Genomic DNA, 17,239 nt, shown 5'->3' on the forward strand with positions numbered 1-17,239 from the left:
GTCTTCTCCACAGAGTCCTGTCTGTTAAAAGAAGAAAGACTCTGTCACTCCAGAGGAAAATTTCTCCTTTCTTTTGACTTGACTTGACTGAAAAACCAGCAGAGCAAACAAAGCTGCTTCCAATATCAAGAGATCTGCTCTGTTCTGCTGAGGACTAATATGGTCAATTCAGTGGTAATCTGGCCTACACAAGGAGACACAACAATCGAAGGACATGCAGTCTGTTCGGTTTCAAAGTTTTTCTATTCCTCTCAAGTCACGCCAACCTGAGTCGTTCTGTTCCAGTCCGTACCGTCCTGTCTGCCTTTGTGTCCTGCGTGAAGGACAAAACTAGGCGTGCTGGCCAAAAAGAAGCAGCACCGAGCTTTTTACCGTTACATTATCCAGGACGAGGCAGGGCTACTGACTCACCACTTATGAATGAGTGTGAGGGCTCCTGGTGTAAATCTGTCTGCTGGCTTGTGTGCACGGCAGATACATTAGATATGGATGATCAAAAGCAGGGTTGTCTTTCTGTGCTTGGATTAAAATGAGGTATTTCTCTTGTCTGGTACTTCTGGATTGACAATTAAATCAAAATGTTCTTTATAAAAGTTATATTTTAGCAGGCTGTGATCGAGAGTGCAATGAGGGGATGTGACAAGGCCACCAGAGCGAGGACCGACTATTATTAGCCTGCTAGTGTCCCACTATTGTAAGTTTATTGTACGTTCTGGTCTAGTTCTCCTGCAGGGCTCGGTTTGCCGGACATACTGACCACTAGTATTATGAAAGAGCTGTCTGACCTCAGTTGGACAAATACTTTCAATCAATTGACTCATGACAAGTGTTGCTAAAAGTGCAGAGGGATATACGTAGAAAGAAATCTGAAGGCGTATGTTTTAAACCTTTTTGAGCATCTGTTTACTTTGTTTCTTTCTCTGGCGGGAGTTTAGAAGGACAGAGTGTTTTACTGGTGATTAGACGTCATGCACCCTACAACACACCTCTTAATTTTGTCTCAATAGGGTCGCTGGTTCTGGCGAGTACGTAAGAACAGGGTTCTGGATAACTACCCCATGCCCATCGGTCACTTCTGGAGAGGTCTGCCTGGAGATATCGATGCTGCCTATGAGAGACACGACGGCAGGTTCGTCTTCTTTAAAGGTAAGCAGCACAGACCGGCAACACCTGCGTCATGCAAGTTAAACTACTGTTTTTGTCAATGGAGTCCGGTGGCTTTGATGTGATTGATGTAACACTGTTTCTGGTAAAAAAAAAAAAAATGGCCACACTGAGAGGGGGTATTATGCTGTTTCACATTTTAAGACATATATATAATGTTACAATGTTAGATGTCCAGACTAAATGTGGGTGAAGTTTCAAATCTGTAGGTAAAAGTTTGTTGGTGTAATCCCCAGGCTTCTCAGCTCAGTCTGCAGGCTGCTGTGAACACCAGGTTTCACACAGTTTTTTCTACATGCTGCACTTTGTGACATCACAAAGTGCAGCCTCAGCAGGCTTCGGAGAGCTGGCCAATCAGAAGAAGGCAGGCTTATAAGGGCGGGGTTTCTTAAAGGGACAGAGCTGACTGAATCGTCTCAGGCAGAGGCTGCATGAGGGCCTGCACAGAGCAGCAGTGTGAGAAAAAGGAGTTTTTTTAACTGTAAATTATGCTAAGCTACTCCACAGGTGTCACAGAGTGAAATATGAAGCTTGAAATGAGCATAATACCCCCGTCTGAATATCAGATCAGTCACTGCAAAACCAAGAACTTTCAGTTGAAGTACTGTTATTAGACTTATTTAACATGACAGCCTCTTATTCATTTCCTGGCTAAAGCGATCTTATAGAGCAATTCCAGCTTCTTGTATCTATAAGTCATTTAGACCCCGAAATATATAAAAATAGGACTCGGGTCTAAAAATAATGGAAGTCCCCTTTAAATACAATACGGTAGGTTTTTTGTAAGTGTCTGTTACAACGCTCATGAATTTAAGATGTTTGGTGAGTAAAGAATGGTGTTCTGGAGAAGATTGTGACTTTATAATGTCTTAGCTCACAAAGGTATGTACCTGACTGTGTGTACATTCTCAAAGTTACAACCAATAGCAAATTTGAACATGACGGGTGAATGGGAGAACAACGTCACTCGTTATGGGCCACTTTTATCTCCACCTCTTCATCAAAACCTTGTTGCTCTTGTTAGCAAACACCAGTCTGTCTGCTCTGTGTCGTTTAGGGAAGGAACAAACAATCCAAGTTTCTGGTTATTGTTGCAGTAAAAACAGGCCTGGTCCTGCTCTATTAACTGTCACTTAGAAACTGCCAATAGCAACAACAGACTTTGACAATATGATCAATTTTGAAATTAGGGTTATCAGCTGCCTCACAGCATACCGGAAACTAGCATACAGACTTTTTGTCTGAACAGTGTTGTGCTTACGAAGCAAAAATGACAAACGACGGCAGTGTTTGGCTACGATGTACGAGATCCTGGTTTCTCCATAAGTCAGTCGTTCTTGTATATGTGGCAGCATGTCAGGTCTTCAAGGTTAAAATATTCTTTTGTTGTGATCTTTTAAGATAAGGTTTGTATCAAAAACACAAAGTGAACACTCTCCTGCAAAGAAAACGATCCAACATCTGGCTTCTTCTTTACAGCCTTAATACAGTCATAATGCCCTTTAATGCTTTCATAAAACAGATTCTTTGACTTTTTTCATCTCCTGCAGATAAAGTTGAAGATACACAGTACAGTACATACTCACACTGCCTTGAGAAAGCAGCGGTTCATAATGTATTCTACACGCGGAGTATAAATCTCTTTTAGCACAGGTCGTTATTTAGACTGTGAGTCACTGAGAGCAGCTTGTCTTTTATAACTCGGGATAAAGTTGTTGAATGAAAAGAAAGAAAGTCAGTCTTTACTGCAGCCAGACTCTGAGAGCTTCAGGGCAGCTGTCGATGAAGAGGAGGGTGATGTCATCAGTAAGCCTCTCAGTGTGACACTTGGATGCTGGCCATCAGCAAAAAAAGAACAAGAGAGACGAAGGGGAAGGACAGGAAAAGGAAGGAAGGACTGGTGGTCCTGGGATCACAAGGGAAGGGGAGACAAACACAGCAGTGTGATGTCTGATGGGTCAGCTGACTATTATTGTCCGTATTAAGAAATCAGTCTTTCTCAATCTTTCGTTTTTTCTTTGCTTGGGGACTCAAAGTCATCAGTCATTGCTAAAGTTGCCAAAGCCCCAAGGGATATTTTAAGAGCTGACTTAGAGTGATATTTTTAAATAGATAAGTGTCCTCACTCAGCATCAAAGAGCAGTAATAGCAGTGGACAATGAAACCTAAAACCATCACAGTCTACATTAACCTAAGTTATTATCAACGTTCATCGTCCCCTGCTGTGCTGAGCTTAGTGTCTGGGGACTGACGAGGACACCCGATATAAACACTGTGCATATTCAAATAGTCAAATAGTTTTAATTATAGACCAGCTCCAGTCATGTTCTAAGACATATAAAATGCTCTGCTTGAAATAATTTATTGTGTGTGATGTGTTTTTTCTGCAACATACGTTAAATTACCTTGTAAAAATCCTCCCAAGGCATCTCCTCCTTCTCCCTCTTTAAAAATTCCTCAATCTACTCACTATGCAAATGTCCAACCACCCCCTCCGTCAAAATCCAAACACGTCTCTGCCATTGTTTAGTGGTTGAAACTCAGCTAACTTGAAATGTAGTAATCAGTAGTAGTAACGTTAACGTTAGTAGTGAGTTTGCAAAAATTACGATGACCGTTACAGCTAGCTCGTGCATCGCCGCGGTGGTTGCCATAGGTTACACATAATGATATGCATAACGTCACCCCGTCCATTAACGGTATTGGCTCCTTAGGTTTGTGACGTCTCAAACCTGCCAATCTGAAAACGTGTTGTTCAGCCTGTCCTTGGTACACTGCAGTTTAAAAGCAGACATGCCCAGCCATGGAGATGACTGCTGATGTTGTCCCTGATATATCTTGTAGCACATGAAGAACACCACATGGAGATGTTTACAAGGTTAAACATTTGATGATCACTGGAGTGGGTCTTTGAGCGATAAATAACGTAATAGAAATATAAACTAAATTACAAATGTTGCATAATGATCAAACAATGCATATTTAAACCAGATACATGCAGTATATTATTCATATACAGTTAGACAATTCACATAATTTTCACAGTGCAGTACTTCAAGGATCTATTTTCTTCTTACAAATTAAACCCATCCTCTTTTCACCACATCTGTTTGGCACTCTGCCAGCGACTTTGCCATCAGAAAAGTGTGTAGAAAAATAGGTGTAAAGATATCAGGGGAAAACCACATGTTTCCTCATACACTATGTGGATGGACTTGTGTGTCGCTGTTGTATAAACCAGTTATGGTCTAAGTATGTTCAAATGAATGCTCAATCTGTGATTAAAGATAAATATGGTCAATTTATCTGAGACTGTTACGTAAATGTTTTCATCTTAGTGATAGGTTGACTCTGCATGCATGGTAAGATGTTTGCTATGTGTTTAGGGTAATAGCATTTGCATTATTGGTGGGACTTGTAGATAAGTGGTGTAAATTAAAAAACTTGCAAGTAATCCTTGTTTTAAGTGGTAATCTTGAAGATCTCATTTTCATTCTCTTTGTGTTGCATGTGTGACGTCCACGGTTGGCTCCGGTTGTAACTCTTGATTTTCCTGGCTGACGGTCGCTTTCCTTTTTAGACTGTTTGCTTCATCTGAGCGTCCAATTTGGTTCTTTTATTTGTATTCTCACTTATTTTTGAATTTGTATCTGTAGTTATCGATCTTTTCTTTGTTTGTTCAGCCATAGTAGATTACTGTTTACTCGCAACACGCAGAGACCGGAAAAGCAGCCGCGTAGCTCCGCCTACCCTCTCTGGCAGACCAACCACTGCTGGCTGATGGAAAACACGTCAGTGACTGTGATTTTTTCCGCGAAAGTCGCACCAGACACCCAGTCTGTAATACTGCAAATGCAAAGGCTTTCATCAGTGGGCTCAATCACCATTGTGTTACCTCATTCGGCGATAGATAGTAACTTAACAGACATTTATGGTAATGAAGATCTTCGAGATTATCACTTTTAAGCAGCAAAAAAGTTTTAGCATGACTTCATTGTCGACATCGCACAGCCTGCAATGTGACAATTGCTATTGGAACAATACTGTATATCCTGCAGCCCTGCTGGAAAGTATGGCAACATCAGAGACTTGAACAAATTCTCAGTAACATGAAAAAAATGTAGTCATGCTCTTCTCTTACACAGCTGTTGTATTAAACAGAGGTCTCACAGCTGTGTTTATCCCTAACAAGCCAAGCTGCAATAGAAACCTCAACATGTATCCCTACAGACTCACATCATTTTCACAGCAGGAAGGAATCAGATCTTTGGATCAGTGAATTTCTCTGCTGTAGTTAAAGACAGTCGTGGAATAAGTCATGGGATTTTACATCAGAGCTGTGCACCGCAGGAACCCTGGGAAGCATTGCGTCACCACTTGTTCTCTCCAGATGCTGAGTGGAGAGCTTTCATTTTAAACGAGGAGCAAGGGGCCAGAGGTGGGTGGATGATGGGTGGGTGTGATGGGTGGAGGGAGGAGAGGGAGGAAAAAGCAGGTTGAAGCCAAGAGGAGAGATGTAATGTTGCCAGGAGGAGCGGAGTCCCCCGTCTGACACAGTGAAAACAATAAAACCTTCCCTTCAGCGAGAAGGCTGCTCACATGAGACGAGCCGCTCCTCACGGATAATTACAAGCTAAACCCAAACTCTGAGTCAGTGATGTCGTACTCGCTGCTGCAGTTTTCTGATTGCTTGCCAGCAAATCTTTATTGCATTCACGTAATTTACAAGAGTGTGTAAATGCTGGTCGGGTTTCTCTGATTGTTCTCTTTTTATATCTCATTCAATTTCAATTATTGAACCTGTTCTGTGCCAGCATATTAAATGTCTCTGCACAAGAATAATGTGTGTGGTACAGCTGTTCTTATGTGTGTGTGTGTGTGTGTGTGTGTGTGTGTGTGTGTGTGTGTGTGTGTGTGTGTGTGTGTGTGTGTGTGTGGACGTGGGTGTAACCAAGTGTGTATGACATATACAGGATGACTTCCCATAAGACCTTAGGGTGGGAGTGGATCAGGAATGTACCGATGTTTGCACCAGAAAAGGATCATTAAACATTCCTCTCCTCTCCTCTCCTCTCCTCTCCTCTCCTCTCCTCAGGAAACAGATTCTGGCTATTCAGGGAGGCTAACCTGGAACAGGGCTATCCAATGGAGCTGGTCAACTTTGGTCAAGATATTCCTTACGACAGAATAGACACAGCGATCTGGTGGGAGCCATCGGGCTACACATACATCTTTCAAGGAGACTGGTAATGTAACACACAGCATCACATGTAACCCCTCTAAATCGCCTGCAACCCAGTGTGTATTAGCAAATTAGTAACCAAGTATTACAACTTGTAAAATAGTCATCTCTAGTCAGTAGTCAGTACATTTTAAAATAGATTTTGATTGGAAGTATTTCACTTTGCACCTTCAAAACAGTGCAGTCAGTGAGCCTGATTGCAATACGCAGTGTTAGCACAAATGAAATGCCTTGCAGCCTTCAGGATTTCTGCTACAAAGCTCTTTCACTGAGGAGAACACTAAGACTTTGTTGCTCTACAGGCTACAACTTTGTTGTTGTCACCTGCCTTCCTTAAAGCCTCGGGTTGCAGGCATGAAATATGCTTCCAACTGAAGCTAATATGTTTGAAATTCATGCTGATCAACAGGAAATAAAAACGGAAATATGTGTCCCGGTATAAGATTCTACAGATGATGTTTTCCTGACTGTTTTACAACCTGCTGTGACACAAGGCAGATATTGGATATTCCTTTACCAATAGTTTGTTTAGGTCTGACTTATTGGTGAACAGGTTAATCTTCGTCTCAACCTGTCTTTCAATTTAGTAAATTTTTAGTGCATTGCATATCATCAGAATATCTCGAGAATATCTAAGACCCCTCCAGTGAACATCAAGTGTTTAACCTTGTAAACATCTCCATGTGGAGTTCTCAGGGACAACATAAGCAGTCATCTCCATGGCTGGGCCTGCCTGCTTTTAAACTGCAGTGTACCAAGGACAGGCTGAACAACACGTTTTCAGATTGGCAGGTTTGAGACGTCACAAATCCCGTTAATTGACGGGGTGACGCTATACATATCATTATGTGTAACCTATGGCAACCGAGTCGGCGATGCGCGAGCCAGCTGTAACCGTCATTATAATTTTTGCATACTGACTACTAACGTTAACGTTACTGCTACTGATTACTACATTTCAAGCTAGCAACACATTATTAGCTGACTGATAACGTAGTCGCGCCGTTGCATTCTAATGTTGTAACAAGTTAGAGAGCGATGCATAAAATACATTACAGTTCTGATACGTCCACTTGTATGCGACCCCGTCGAATTTGTTCTGAATCGCTTTCCGGTTTGGACATGTATGGCTGAAGTACCCCTATATTACCACTTGCCATTGTGTAGCGTACAGAAGCTTACGTAGCAAAATAGAAAAACAAAACAAGCATTCAGCTTTCTGAATTTGATGGGCAATGTCGAAGGGGAGCTACAGGCGCGTGGGGGGGGGATTCTGAAATGTGCATAGTGGGCATATACAGATTCAGGAATTTTTAATGAGGGAGAAGGAGGAGATTCCTTGGGAGGATTTTTACAAGGTAACGTTTTTTTCAGAAAAAAAACATTTTATTATTTTAAGCAGAGCATTTTATATGTCCTAAAACATGACTGCAGCTGGTCTCTAACAACTCCAGCTCTTTGGATGTATGCAGGGTGTGTCCACCACTTTGGTCACCTTTGAAGTATCTCAGAAACTATTTGATAGATCGCCCTTTAATTTTGTACAGACATTTATGGTCCATGATGAATCTCACTGACTTTGGTTATCCTCTGACTTTTTCCCCATTCCAACATGATGTTGACATTCAAGTTTAGATTGAAATGTCTGTTTGATGGATATCCATTACATGTGGTGCAGACATTTATATCTCACAGCATGAACTTTAATCATCTAGTGACCCCCACACTTCATGCTGCAACAAGAAAAATAAGATAGTGAACATGTTTTTAAATGATAGCTGCTAAAAAACCATTACGTTAGCATGTAAGGTTAGCATTTAGCTCAAAGCAACATAAGACACATTAGGTAATGTAATGGTAATCTCAGGTGCAGCAGTAGACACAGTTTAATTGCACAACTCTTTAATGCAAACACAAACCACTCTCAAACTGTAACAGTGTTATAAATGTGTGATTTATCCTTTTTAATTTAATAGAGACAGAAAAGAAGTTGACATGAAGAGGTCAAACAAGGTTCTGTGTCGTACAACTAAAGTTTTGTGGGGTTTTTTCCATAATTAGACTTTAATGACAGAGATCACTGAAAGAGTTCATGTAAGACATGCACAGCACGCCCAATCAATATTAAGAAATGCTAATTATAGCTGCAGCTGTATTTGCACAGCTCCACGTTAACAAAGTAAAGAGGTTCTCTAAACAACATAAGCATACTGAACAGAGTTTGAACCGCTGAAGAACATAAACAACACAGTGATGCATGTAAGGGAAACATATTTGTTAAACACCTTCCTGAAAAAGAATTACAACATAAGTCTGTGAATCTAATAAGCTCTCGCAAAGATCAGCATGACTGAGTGCCTCTCTCAGGATTGCATTTACATTGTGATAGATATGAATGTTCTGTTATACACCACGTAGGCCCACCATGCACTGTACTGTGTAAGAAGTCCGTTCCTTTCATGTTTAGACAGTTGATAAACATTAACAACCATCTTCTCTGCTGCTGTCTGCAGGTACTGGCGCTTTAACGAGCAGTCCCGCTTAGCTGACAGAGGTTACCCAAAACCAATCAGCGTCTGGGGATCGTCAGTGCCCTCTGCTCCCAAGGGAGCCTTCCTCAGCGATGATGGGGGTGAGCTAAGAGAGAAGAGCAGTTTCTGTGTGTGTGTGTGTGTGTGCGTGCGTGTGTGTGTGTGTGTGTGTGTGTGTGTGTGTGTGTGTGTGTGTGTGTGTGTGTGTGTGTGTGTGTGTGTGTGTGTGTGTGTGCGTGTGTGTGTGTGTGTGTCTGAAGGGTTGGGGCAGATTGAGACACGCCTGAAACAAAGAATCAGGGTGTGGTCATGCAATCACCAGGAGTGTTGTGTGTATTGTGGTTGTGTGGTGCTTTTTGCTTTGTGATCCATTCCCCGTCCCCGTGTCTTTTTTTAAAGGCAGTATGCATTTTTCCAATTATATGATTAATTATTTTAGATAGATACATTTTGATTAAAGGCTTATATCAAGGAAAAGTGTGACAATTTAGGAAATAAACCTATTCGGGTTCTTGCATTGAGTGGGATGTAAGTATTGATGCCACTCTCATGTCTGTAAAATAAATATGAAGCAACTGTCAGTTGGCTTGGAAAAATGTTAGCTTAGCTTAGCTTAGCGTAAAGCCTGAACACAGGGAGAAACCCCAAGTATTGCTCTCTCTAAGGTAAAAAAAATCCTGCATCCAGCTCCTTTCTAGTTTAGAAGTTTAATCTCTATAAAACAATGATGTGCAGAACTGTTTCTTGGCCTGGAGCAGTGACTTCCTGGAGCCATCAATGTGAGCTTGGCAGGCAACCAGCAGAGACTGAAGGAGAAAGCCAGGCTTGCTGTTTCAACCTGTTTCCTGTCTTTATGCTAATGCTAAGCTAACCAGCTTCTAGCTCTAACTTCATATTAAGTGGGAGTGGCCGCAATCCTCTTGTCATATCTTTGACGAATTGATAAGTTGGCTGACATCTTTTCTTCCTCTGCAGCGTACACCTACTTCTACAAGGGATCCAAGTACTGGAAGTTTGACAACCACCGCATGAAGAGCGAACCAGGCTACCCCAAGTCCATTCTGAGAGACTTCATGGGCTGCAGCGTGGATTTGGACCCAGACAGAGACACAGACACAGACGCAGGGCGCAAATACCCAGACGTGAACCGCCCACCGTTCAACCCGGACGCTGGACGTGACGGCGACAAGGGCAAAGACCGGGATGGAACAGATCGAGGAGGAACGGACAAAGACGCGGGCAAAGGGTCGGACGACGACAAAGACGAAGACTACAGAGAGGGTCGGGAGGAAGACACCAACGAGGTGGACGTGGTGCTGAAGGTGGACGACAGCGAGGAACGGACCATGAACATCCTGATGGTGACCATCCCGCTGGTCCTGGTGCTGTGCATCCTGGGACTCATCTACGCCATCATCAACACGCTGCAGAGCAAAGGAGCGCCGCGGCTGCTGGTGCACTGCAAGCGCTCGCTGCAGGACTGGGTCTGACCCTTGACTTTAGGGGTTGCTGAACTTTGAACTTTAACTGAACCTTAGACACAACCGTCCTCTAATCCGAACCTCTTCCCTGTGATCCATCTGTCTCACGTCTCAGTGGCTCCTGCAGCTCTTAGGTAGTAGATCCCAAACTGTGCGGATACACACACACACAAGCAAACAAATGCAGGCATAAATTATGACTTACATATACATACCCACCCTCCCACACACAGACAAACACCACCCTAACCTCCTCCCATCTCCCATGGTGCTCTACAATGCGTTGACTGTAGTCTATTTATATGAGAGAAGTTTGCACATTGTTTTTTTTCTTGTTTTTGTTTTTGTTCATTTTGTGTGACTTTCTTGTTGTTGTTGTTATTATTTCTTAACCAGGAAGGCAGTTCTATTCTTTCCCCCCCCTCTCTGCTCCGCCCTCCATCTTCCCCTAATCTCAGTCGGGGCTTTTTCACCACGGATAACTTGACATCTGCTAACGCTATCAGTGCTGCCACAAAAAAAGGTTAAAATAGAAACAGTGATATGTCGATGGATGCTATGCTTCAAGTCGTGTTCAAATGTGTTCCTTCCTGATCTCATCATCATTTTCCTCTTATCCTGTCTCCATCTCCTCCCTTTTCTTTGCAGTACAGTCCATCATGTTGCTTGGAGGAGAGAAACAGGGTTTAACATGTCACTGTAGTTTACATTAAGAGATACTTAAGAGTCCTGCCTATGATCCTCCCTTTGACTCCCTCTGACAGTGATGAGGCAGCTGTAACACTGAACTTTGGATCAGGGTTCAGTTTGTTGGCGGCGCTGCTTTGGTCTTAGAGCATAAGTCTACTTTATAACAACTAAGGTCTTATTTTTAACACAATTTTTACAGTTATTCTAACACTGTTCTCACATTGCAGAGATGTGGGAATATGGTGCATTGCTAAAAATATGTTGATACAGGCGTTAAACAAACCCCGGGGTTACTCAGACTTATATGGAAGCAAACACAAAGACAGCTTGTAAAAGTAGAAGACAGCTTCCTGTTTCTACTTTCACCATGCGTGCAGGCTGTAGTTGTGCACACAAACCCTTAGGTGTAATAAAGGATTACATACATCCTGGGTGAGCTCACTTCTGGCTTACATCCAGATTGTGTGATCTGTCTAATCTCGGGGTCTATTTAAAGGAATTTTGACAGTTGAAAAATACACTTGTGGACAGTTAGATGAGATCTGTCAAGCTCATAGCTCAGCTGTAGTATAGATAATTCCCTGCTGGCTAACGTGTCAGATTAAGTGTACAGATGTAAGAGTAATTTTGATCCTCACATCCAGCTCTCAGCACATGACAAGACTGAATTCACAAAGCAAGCGTACTGATGATATTCAAACGCAAACACGCCCATAAAGTTTCACAGCTCCGTGCAGTTTGCTCATGTTTTGTGTCTGATTGTGGAGAGAAGCTGTCTGCACCTCCACTCTCTGCTCTCATGCTTTAACTGAGCTCCACACTGACGGATCTCGACTCCATCCACAAATCGGCGATAAGCACGGAGACGAGGGGACAGCTTTTTTAAATAGTTTATTGTAAAGTCCAGACTCGACAGGTGTTTACTAGTTTCATTGTCTGTAACACAGCCTCATTTATGTAAACAAGCGCAACAGCTCCACACATGTGGACAAAATGTGCCGGGTTTGAGCCTGATTGGTCTCCCGATTATATCATTAATAACAATATATTATTAACAGATTTTTTTTACAGACAAACACATTTTTTGATCACACAAAAGGTGGACTAGTCGTCATGATCGGTGTAAACTCAGAGCGTGACAGCCCCTATAAAACTGTGTCACAGTTACCACCAGCTCTCTGCAGCAGTCATATTTTCAGTCTAACTGCACGGTGCTGTTAGCGCTGCACCTGCTTTGTGAATTAGGTGTTTCTTGCCACGAGGCTCATTTACATAGAAAGGGGACAAATTTGCCCCGAATGTCTGCATAATGACTTATTAAAATACCCGGCATTTAAAAACGATACCGGAGCACAGAGACGCTGTTCGCTCTGCAGTTCACTTTGTGGTGCATTCAGCCCTCTGTGCGTGCTTCCAGAATGAGGCGGAGTCTTTTTGTGTCATTTGCACAGGTTATAGTGAATCCCCCCCTAAGAATATCTCTAAATGTTGAAGTACTCCTTTAAAACATAGCTGATTGTCTGGCTGATAGTGTGTCTTTGCCCCTTTGGGCTTTTTTCTTTGCCATGTTGCCGTTCTCTCCAATATCAGCAATTCCTTTTAATGACAACAGTGTTAGCATAACAGAAAGACAGGATGGCTTTAAAAAATAAGACCCAAGTTGTAGTAAATAGTACTTATCCTCCTTTACTGCAGACCCGGACTGCTCTGTGCTCACACATAGTTGAACAATAGGTCTACCTCCTCTCTTTTCCTTATTTGGAGACCATTTAAAGAGCTCTTACTCTGAAAGGGTAAACAGGCTTTAAAGGGGATCTCTTCCCTTATCTCTCATTTATGAGGCTAATTCTCAGAGAGCCTCCTTTCTGTCACGGTGAGGCCTACAGAGGAGACAGACTAATGGTTAATTTAAAGAGTCAGCTCACTGTGAAACAGCAGAGGAGAGGGAGCGTTCATTGCATCTATGTGACATAAAACATGAGAGAAACAAGGCAGAGCTCTGGCCTTTAACTTAAGAACAGGATGTAACACCATCACTACAAAACAGCAGTAGCTGGGTGTAGCTAATGTACCGTGCAGGTTATAATGGACTTTTTACTGCTTGTGTTTTTTGAAAAGACATGTTCATTGATGACCCGCGGCCTATCTGTCGTTAACATGGTGTAGCTGTAAGCAGCCGGGTGGGCCGGGGCCATGCAGGCTCATGTGAACTCTAATCCTCTTCATTAAAAAACAGCAGGTGTGTGCAAATGCTGTTAACCCCTGCGACCCCCAAACTAAACCTTGAACTCCCACAACCAAAACAATCTCCGCTCCCTTTTCATCTCGCAAGATCAGAGATGAGAAAAGAGGGAGTGTGGCCACAAAAAAATGTCCATCCTAACCACTCATTTTATTGGCATCAAAGACACCAGTGTTTTTGAACATCCTAGCTTACTGTTCCCTGCAGCCATTGGTTTCCATTTTTATTAACACTACGACTGATTGATCACAAAAATTATGTAAATTTGACCAAAGTTAATGATATCAGCACGTTTAGTGACATGCTTGTGGAATTAGTAGCCCTATTTCAAGATACTCAAAACAATCAGCAACAATGCAGAATGTTAAATTAGCTCTTTCTCCCTAGTTATTCAATAAAAGTAAGAGAGAGTGTACGGGTAGAGGAGCATAGAGTGCAGCTCCAAATATGAATGGGAGGAAGGCTTATCTGAGGGGGCATTAAGAAGTAAGCCTCCAATCTGACCAGAGAGGGCTCAGCTCAGCCGGCTCAGGTTACACAGATGTGGACGGGGAGGGTGAGGAGAGACTGAATTTCCTGCAGCTGAGACGAGGGAAAGAGGGGGGAGGGAGGGAGGCTGACCTCTTCTCTCTGAGCTTGCAAAGTTTGGATGTCAGGAACAAGGAGGGGTGGGAAGAGAGAGAGAGACTTTGATTCCTCTAGCCCACTGGCTGCAGTGACCCACATTCTCCTGCTCGCTCAACAGCAGAGCTGGCCAAAGAGGAAACTTTAGCTTACAGTAGCTGAGTGACTTTTTTGGGGAATGCTTTGCTTGTAGTTTTGTTTATACCCCATGACGTGTTTTAAATCCTGCATTGATCCCAGTGGGCCTCATAAGCAGAAGCACTTTGACTGTGTGTTGACAGACAAACACTGCAGTCCTGTAGTCAAGCCGGGTGACGACAGGTTTAGGTGAGACACCTATACGCACATAGAGGTGAAGTGTACTAGTGCTGAAAGGAAGAGAAAAACAGAAGGCTTGAGATTGATCTATAGCCAGTCGATGAGCGGTTCCCAGGAAGCAGTGTCCTGTGTCCATCACTCACCTCCTCATCATCAGGGCTGGGGGGGAAGGGGTTGGCGGACGCAGCTAATCAGCGTTAAAAGCAACCCCAACCCCCTCTCCTCTCCTCTCTTCTGTCCTGCTCCTCCATTGGTCCATCAATGAGAGCTTAGACAGCAAAGCGTCTGGACAGGATCAGAAAACGCCGACTCATTGCACTAGACACAACGTTGTGGAGCTCTTCTTCATCAACACCTCCTTTTCTCTCCTCTGTAACCTCCACACAGACAGTCCACAGGGAGTTAACCACTTCAAAGCTCGCAGAAAACCACATCAAAGTTGAAAAAGTCGAGCGCACCTGAGTTTGCTTTGCTTGCAGTTTGAGAGATTCTCTGCGAGGTGGCACTGACGGAGATTGAATTCAGGGGAGCTCATTGTCTCAGGACAGCGAGCAGAAACAGAGGGTGCTGCAAGGTTTAGGGAAGGAATCTGTCAGGGCTGATTGATGCATGTGTTTGTGCGTGTGTGTGTGTGTGTGTGTGTGTGTAGAGGTGTTCAGTTAATCAGCTCGGCTCTCCATAAGCGAGGCTTGTTTTCTGACTGTAAATCTCCCACACTCTCCCTGTCCCCTCCCCTCCGCTCACTCAGCCCAGCCCTCTGAGCCCGGGGGGATCATAATAACAACAATGGCCTTCTCTTTCTCTCGCTCTCTTTCTCCTCCCCCATTTTCTCTCTCACTAATACACACACACACACACACACACAAACACATTATTGTCTTCCCCAACCTCACCTTCCTTGCCCCTCCTTCTCCTCCCTGCTTAGGAAAGCAGTCCATGCCGAGGTCCAGAGCCTGTTTTTAGACCCATCAGCAACATTTTAACACTTTGGAAGGACTCACTAAAAACACTGTACCTGTCAGGCTTCAGTTTCATGAACGCACACAGCAGCAGGAAGTCACATTCAGATTCAAAGCTGCACAGTCTGAACTTTTTTATGTTAATGCCTTGTTTGTTCTGAAGTACGCAGCCTATGATGCAAAGTTTATTTAAGGTTAGGACATCGCTGAGCTTGTCTGAGCTTTCATCTCTCTCAGGATGTGTTTTTGTAAACACTGCATGTGAAGCGTTCCTCCTTCAGTCGGGCTGTTTTCTCTCTGTCTTTCTCCTTTTTTTCGTCTTTTATCTTAATGAACATCTCTGCTTAAATCTGCACCATCATTCAGAAGGCAGGTTTTCTTCTCTCTGTGTCTTTGCCCTCCAGCTGCCTGCGGTCACTGTGTATCCCGGCCCCTCCTAATGACCACGAGCTTAGAAAGGTCGTTGCATCAGCCTCGTGCAAAGTCCGAACTCTACTCCGGAAAAACCAGATCAATGAAAACTGGACTGAAAAGATCAAAGGAAAAAAGAAAGTGAGAGACTTGTTTTCACTCTGTGGCTCACCTCGGCTCGAAAGCAGAGGATTTTGGGTTGTCCAGATGCTCCTCTCTGTTCCCAGAGTGCGTCTCACCTTTCTCATCGAGCACTGTCCACCCTGAAACCACTCATTTTCAATCACCACTCGACTAACTCAGCCACTCTGGGACGAAATAGAAAAGACGGAGGCTGACAAATGACTTTCAGTATCTGTGTCGTCGCTCTGCCCCGGAGGAGAGCGGCAGCGGATCTGCGGCCCTCATCGTGCTTTGAACAGGCAATAACACTGTTGAGCAGCCGCCTGATGTTCACCTACTAACTGCAGCTACAGTAGAGAGTAGATTGTGTTGGATTCAGTCGATACTGCACTGAACAGCAATAGTGGAACTCAGCATCTCACTGTTATCTCTTCATTACTACCTGAGTAATGTTGTGTTTCTTTCTGTCGTCTCTGGTCGGGGAGATGCAGAAAAAAAAGAAAGCAGCAGTCTATGAACACAGATGATTTTGTTGTTTGTTTTTGATCATTTGTCTTATTTTGTTTTTACTTTGTGCATTTTTTCTCTCCAAACTTGATTTTTTTGTTAATAACATTCCAATTAGTTTTTTCGATTGGTTGTTGGTGTTTTTTTCTGTAGAAACTGTAAGATTTTATACATTTGTGTTGTTGTGTGTTCACCTCTAGTTGAGTGTGTTAACAAGCCATGCTGGACATGTACACATTAAAAAAAAAGCTCTAAAAGGTGTGTGTTTCTAACCTTTTTTGTGTACTGCTGCAGAACAATGCTTTCTGAACTATCTGAACAGAAAAAAGATTTACTATTCAGCGCACACACACAGTACACACACCCTCTGCTCTCTTCCTGTGGTGAGGTCACTGTCCATAGGGCCCAGCTTCCTGTCTCACACGGGACAGGCAGCACAGCGGCTTAACAGGCCGTGAGAGGCGGGGGAGAAAGGGGTCTGGCTGATTGCCAGGAAGCCACATGAGCCAGGAGGAAGTTAGCGAGCAGCTAGTGGAACCTGAAAGTAACCGAGCAGGCCGTGGTGTCATCTGACGGAGAGGAAGTTCATTGTCTACGGCACGTCGAGGCTTTCTGTGATGGATTTAATCCAAACACCAAAATTACAGAACAGACCCTGATGGCAGACTGTAATGAGATGTTTTGGCGGTTGTTTGTAGGACTAAAACTGAAGTGACACCAACGCACATCCTGTCGCAGGCGCAATTGGCCAAACGTGACACCAAATGATAGTCATTCAGTCCTCTTTGGGGTCCTTGTGATCAATTAATGGAGGAGACAGGCTGAGGGCTTTCAGTAGAAGGAAAAGGTGTTTATCACTTGGTTTAGGGAAAGAAAACAAGACATACTGACATGTCTTTAGTGGTGACAGCTGTCTGTTTGACTGTCCTACACATCAATCAAGAGAG

At 43.4% G+C, this 17,239-nt stretch overlaps 1 protein-coding gene across 1 annotated transcript in view; it reads left to right on the forward strand.

Moving 5' to 3' along the window:
- The window catches only part of LOC138612242 (matrix metalloproteinase-15-like), a 32,582-nt gene extending 18,658 nt beyond the window's left edge, over positions 1-13,924 (forward strand). The window contains exons 7-11 of the mRNA XM_069685593.1: positions 1,008-1,146; positions 6,260-6,410; positions 8,920-9,038; positions 9,913-10,113; positions 10,156-13,924. Of these exons, the coding sequence (XP_069541694.1) occupies positions 1,008-1,146; positions 6,260-6,410; positions 8,920-9,038; positions 9,913-10,113; positions 10,156-10,427 (882 nt within the window). The 3' untranslated portion in view covers positions 10,428-13,924. The remainder of the gene's footprint in view (positions 1-1,007; positions 1,147-6,259; positions 6,411-8,919; positions 9,039-9,912; positions 10,114-10,155) is intronic.
- The last annotated feature ends 3,315 nt before the right edge of the window (positions 13,925-17,239 follow it).

Source organism: Semicossyphus pulcher, unplaced genomic scaffold (assembly GCF_022749685.1).
Source record: "Semicossyphus pulcher isolate SPU_LCO1_2020_fin unplaced genomic scaffold, fSemPul1.0.p SCAF_1, whole genome shotgun sequence".
Taxonomy (NCBI): domain Eukaryota; kingdom Metazoa; phylum Chordata; class Actinopteri; order Labriformes; family Labridae; genus Semicossyphus; species Semicossyphus pulcher.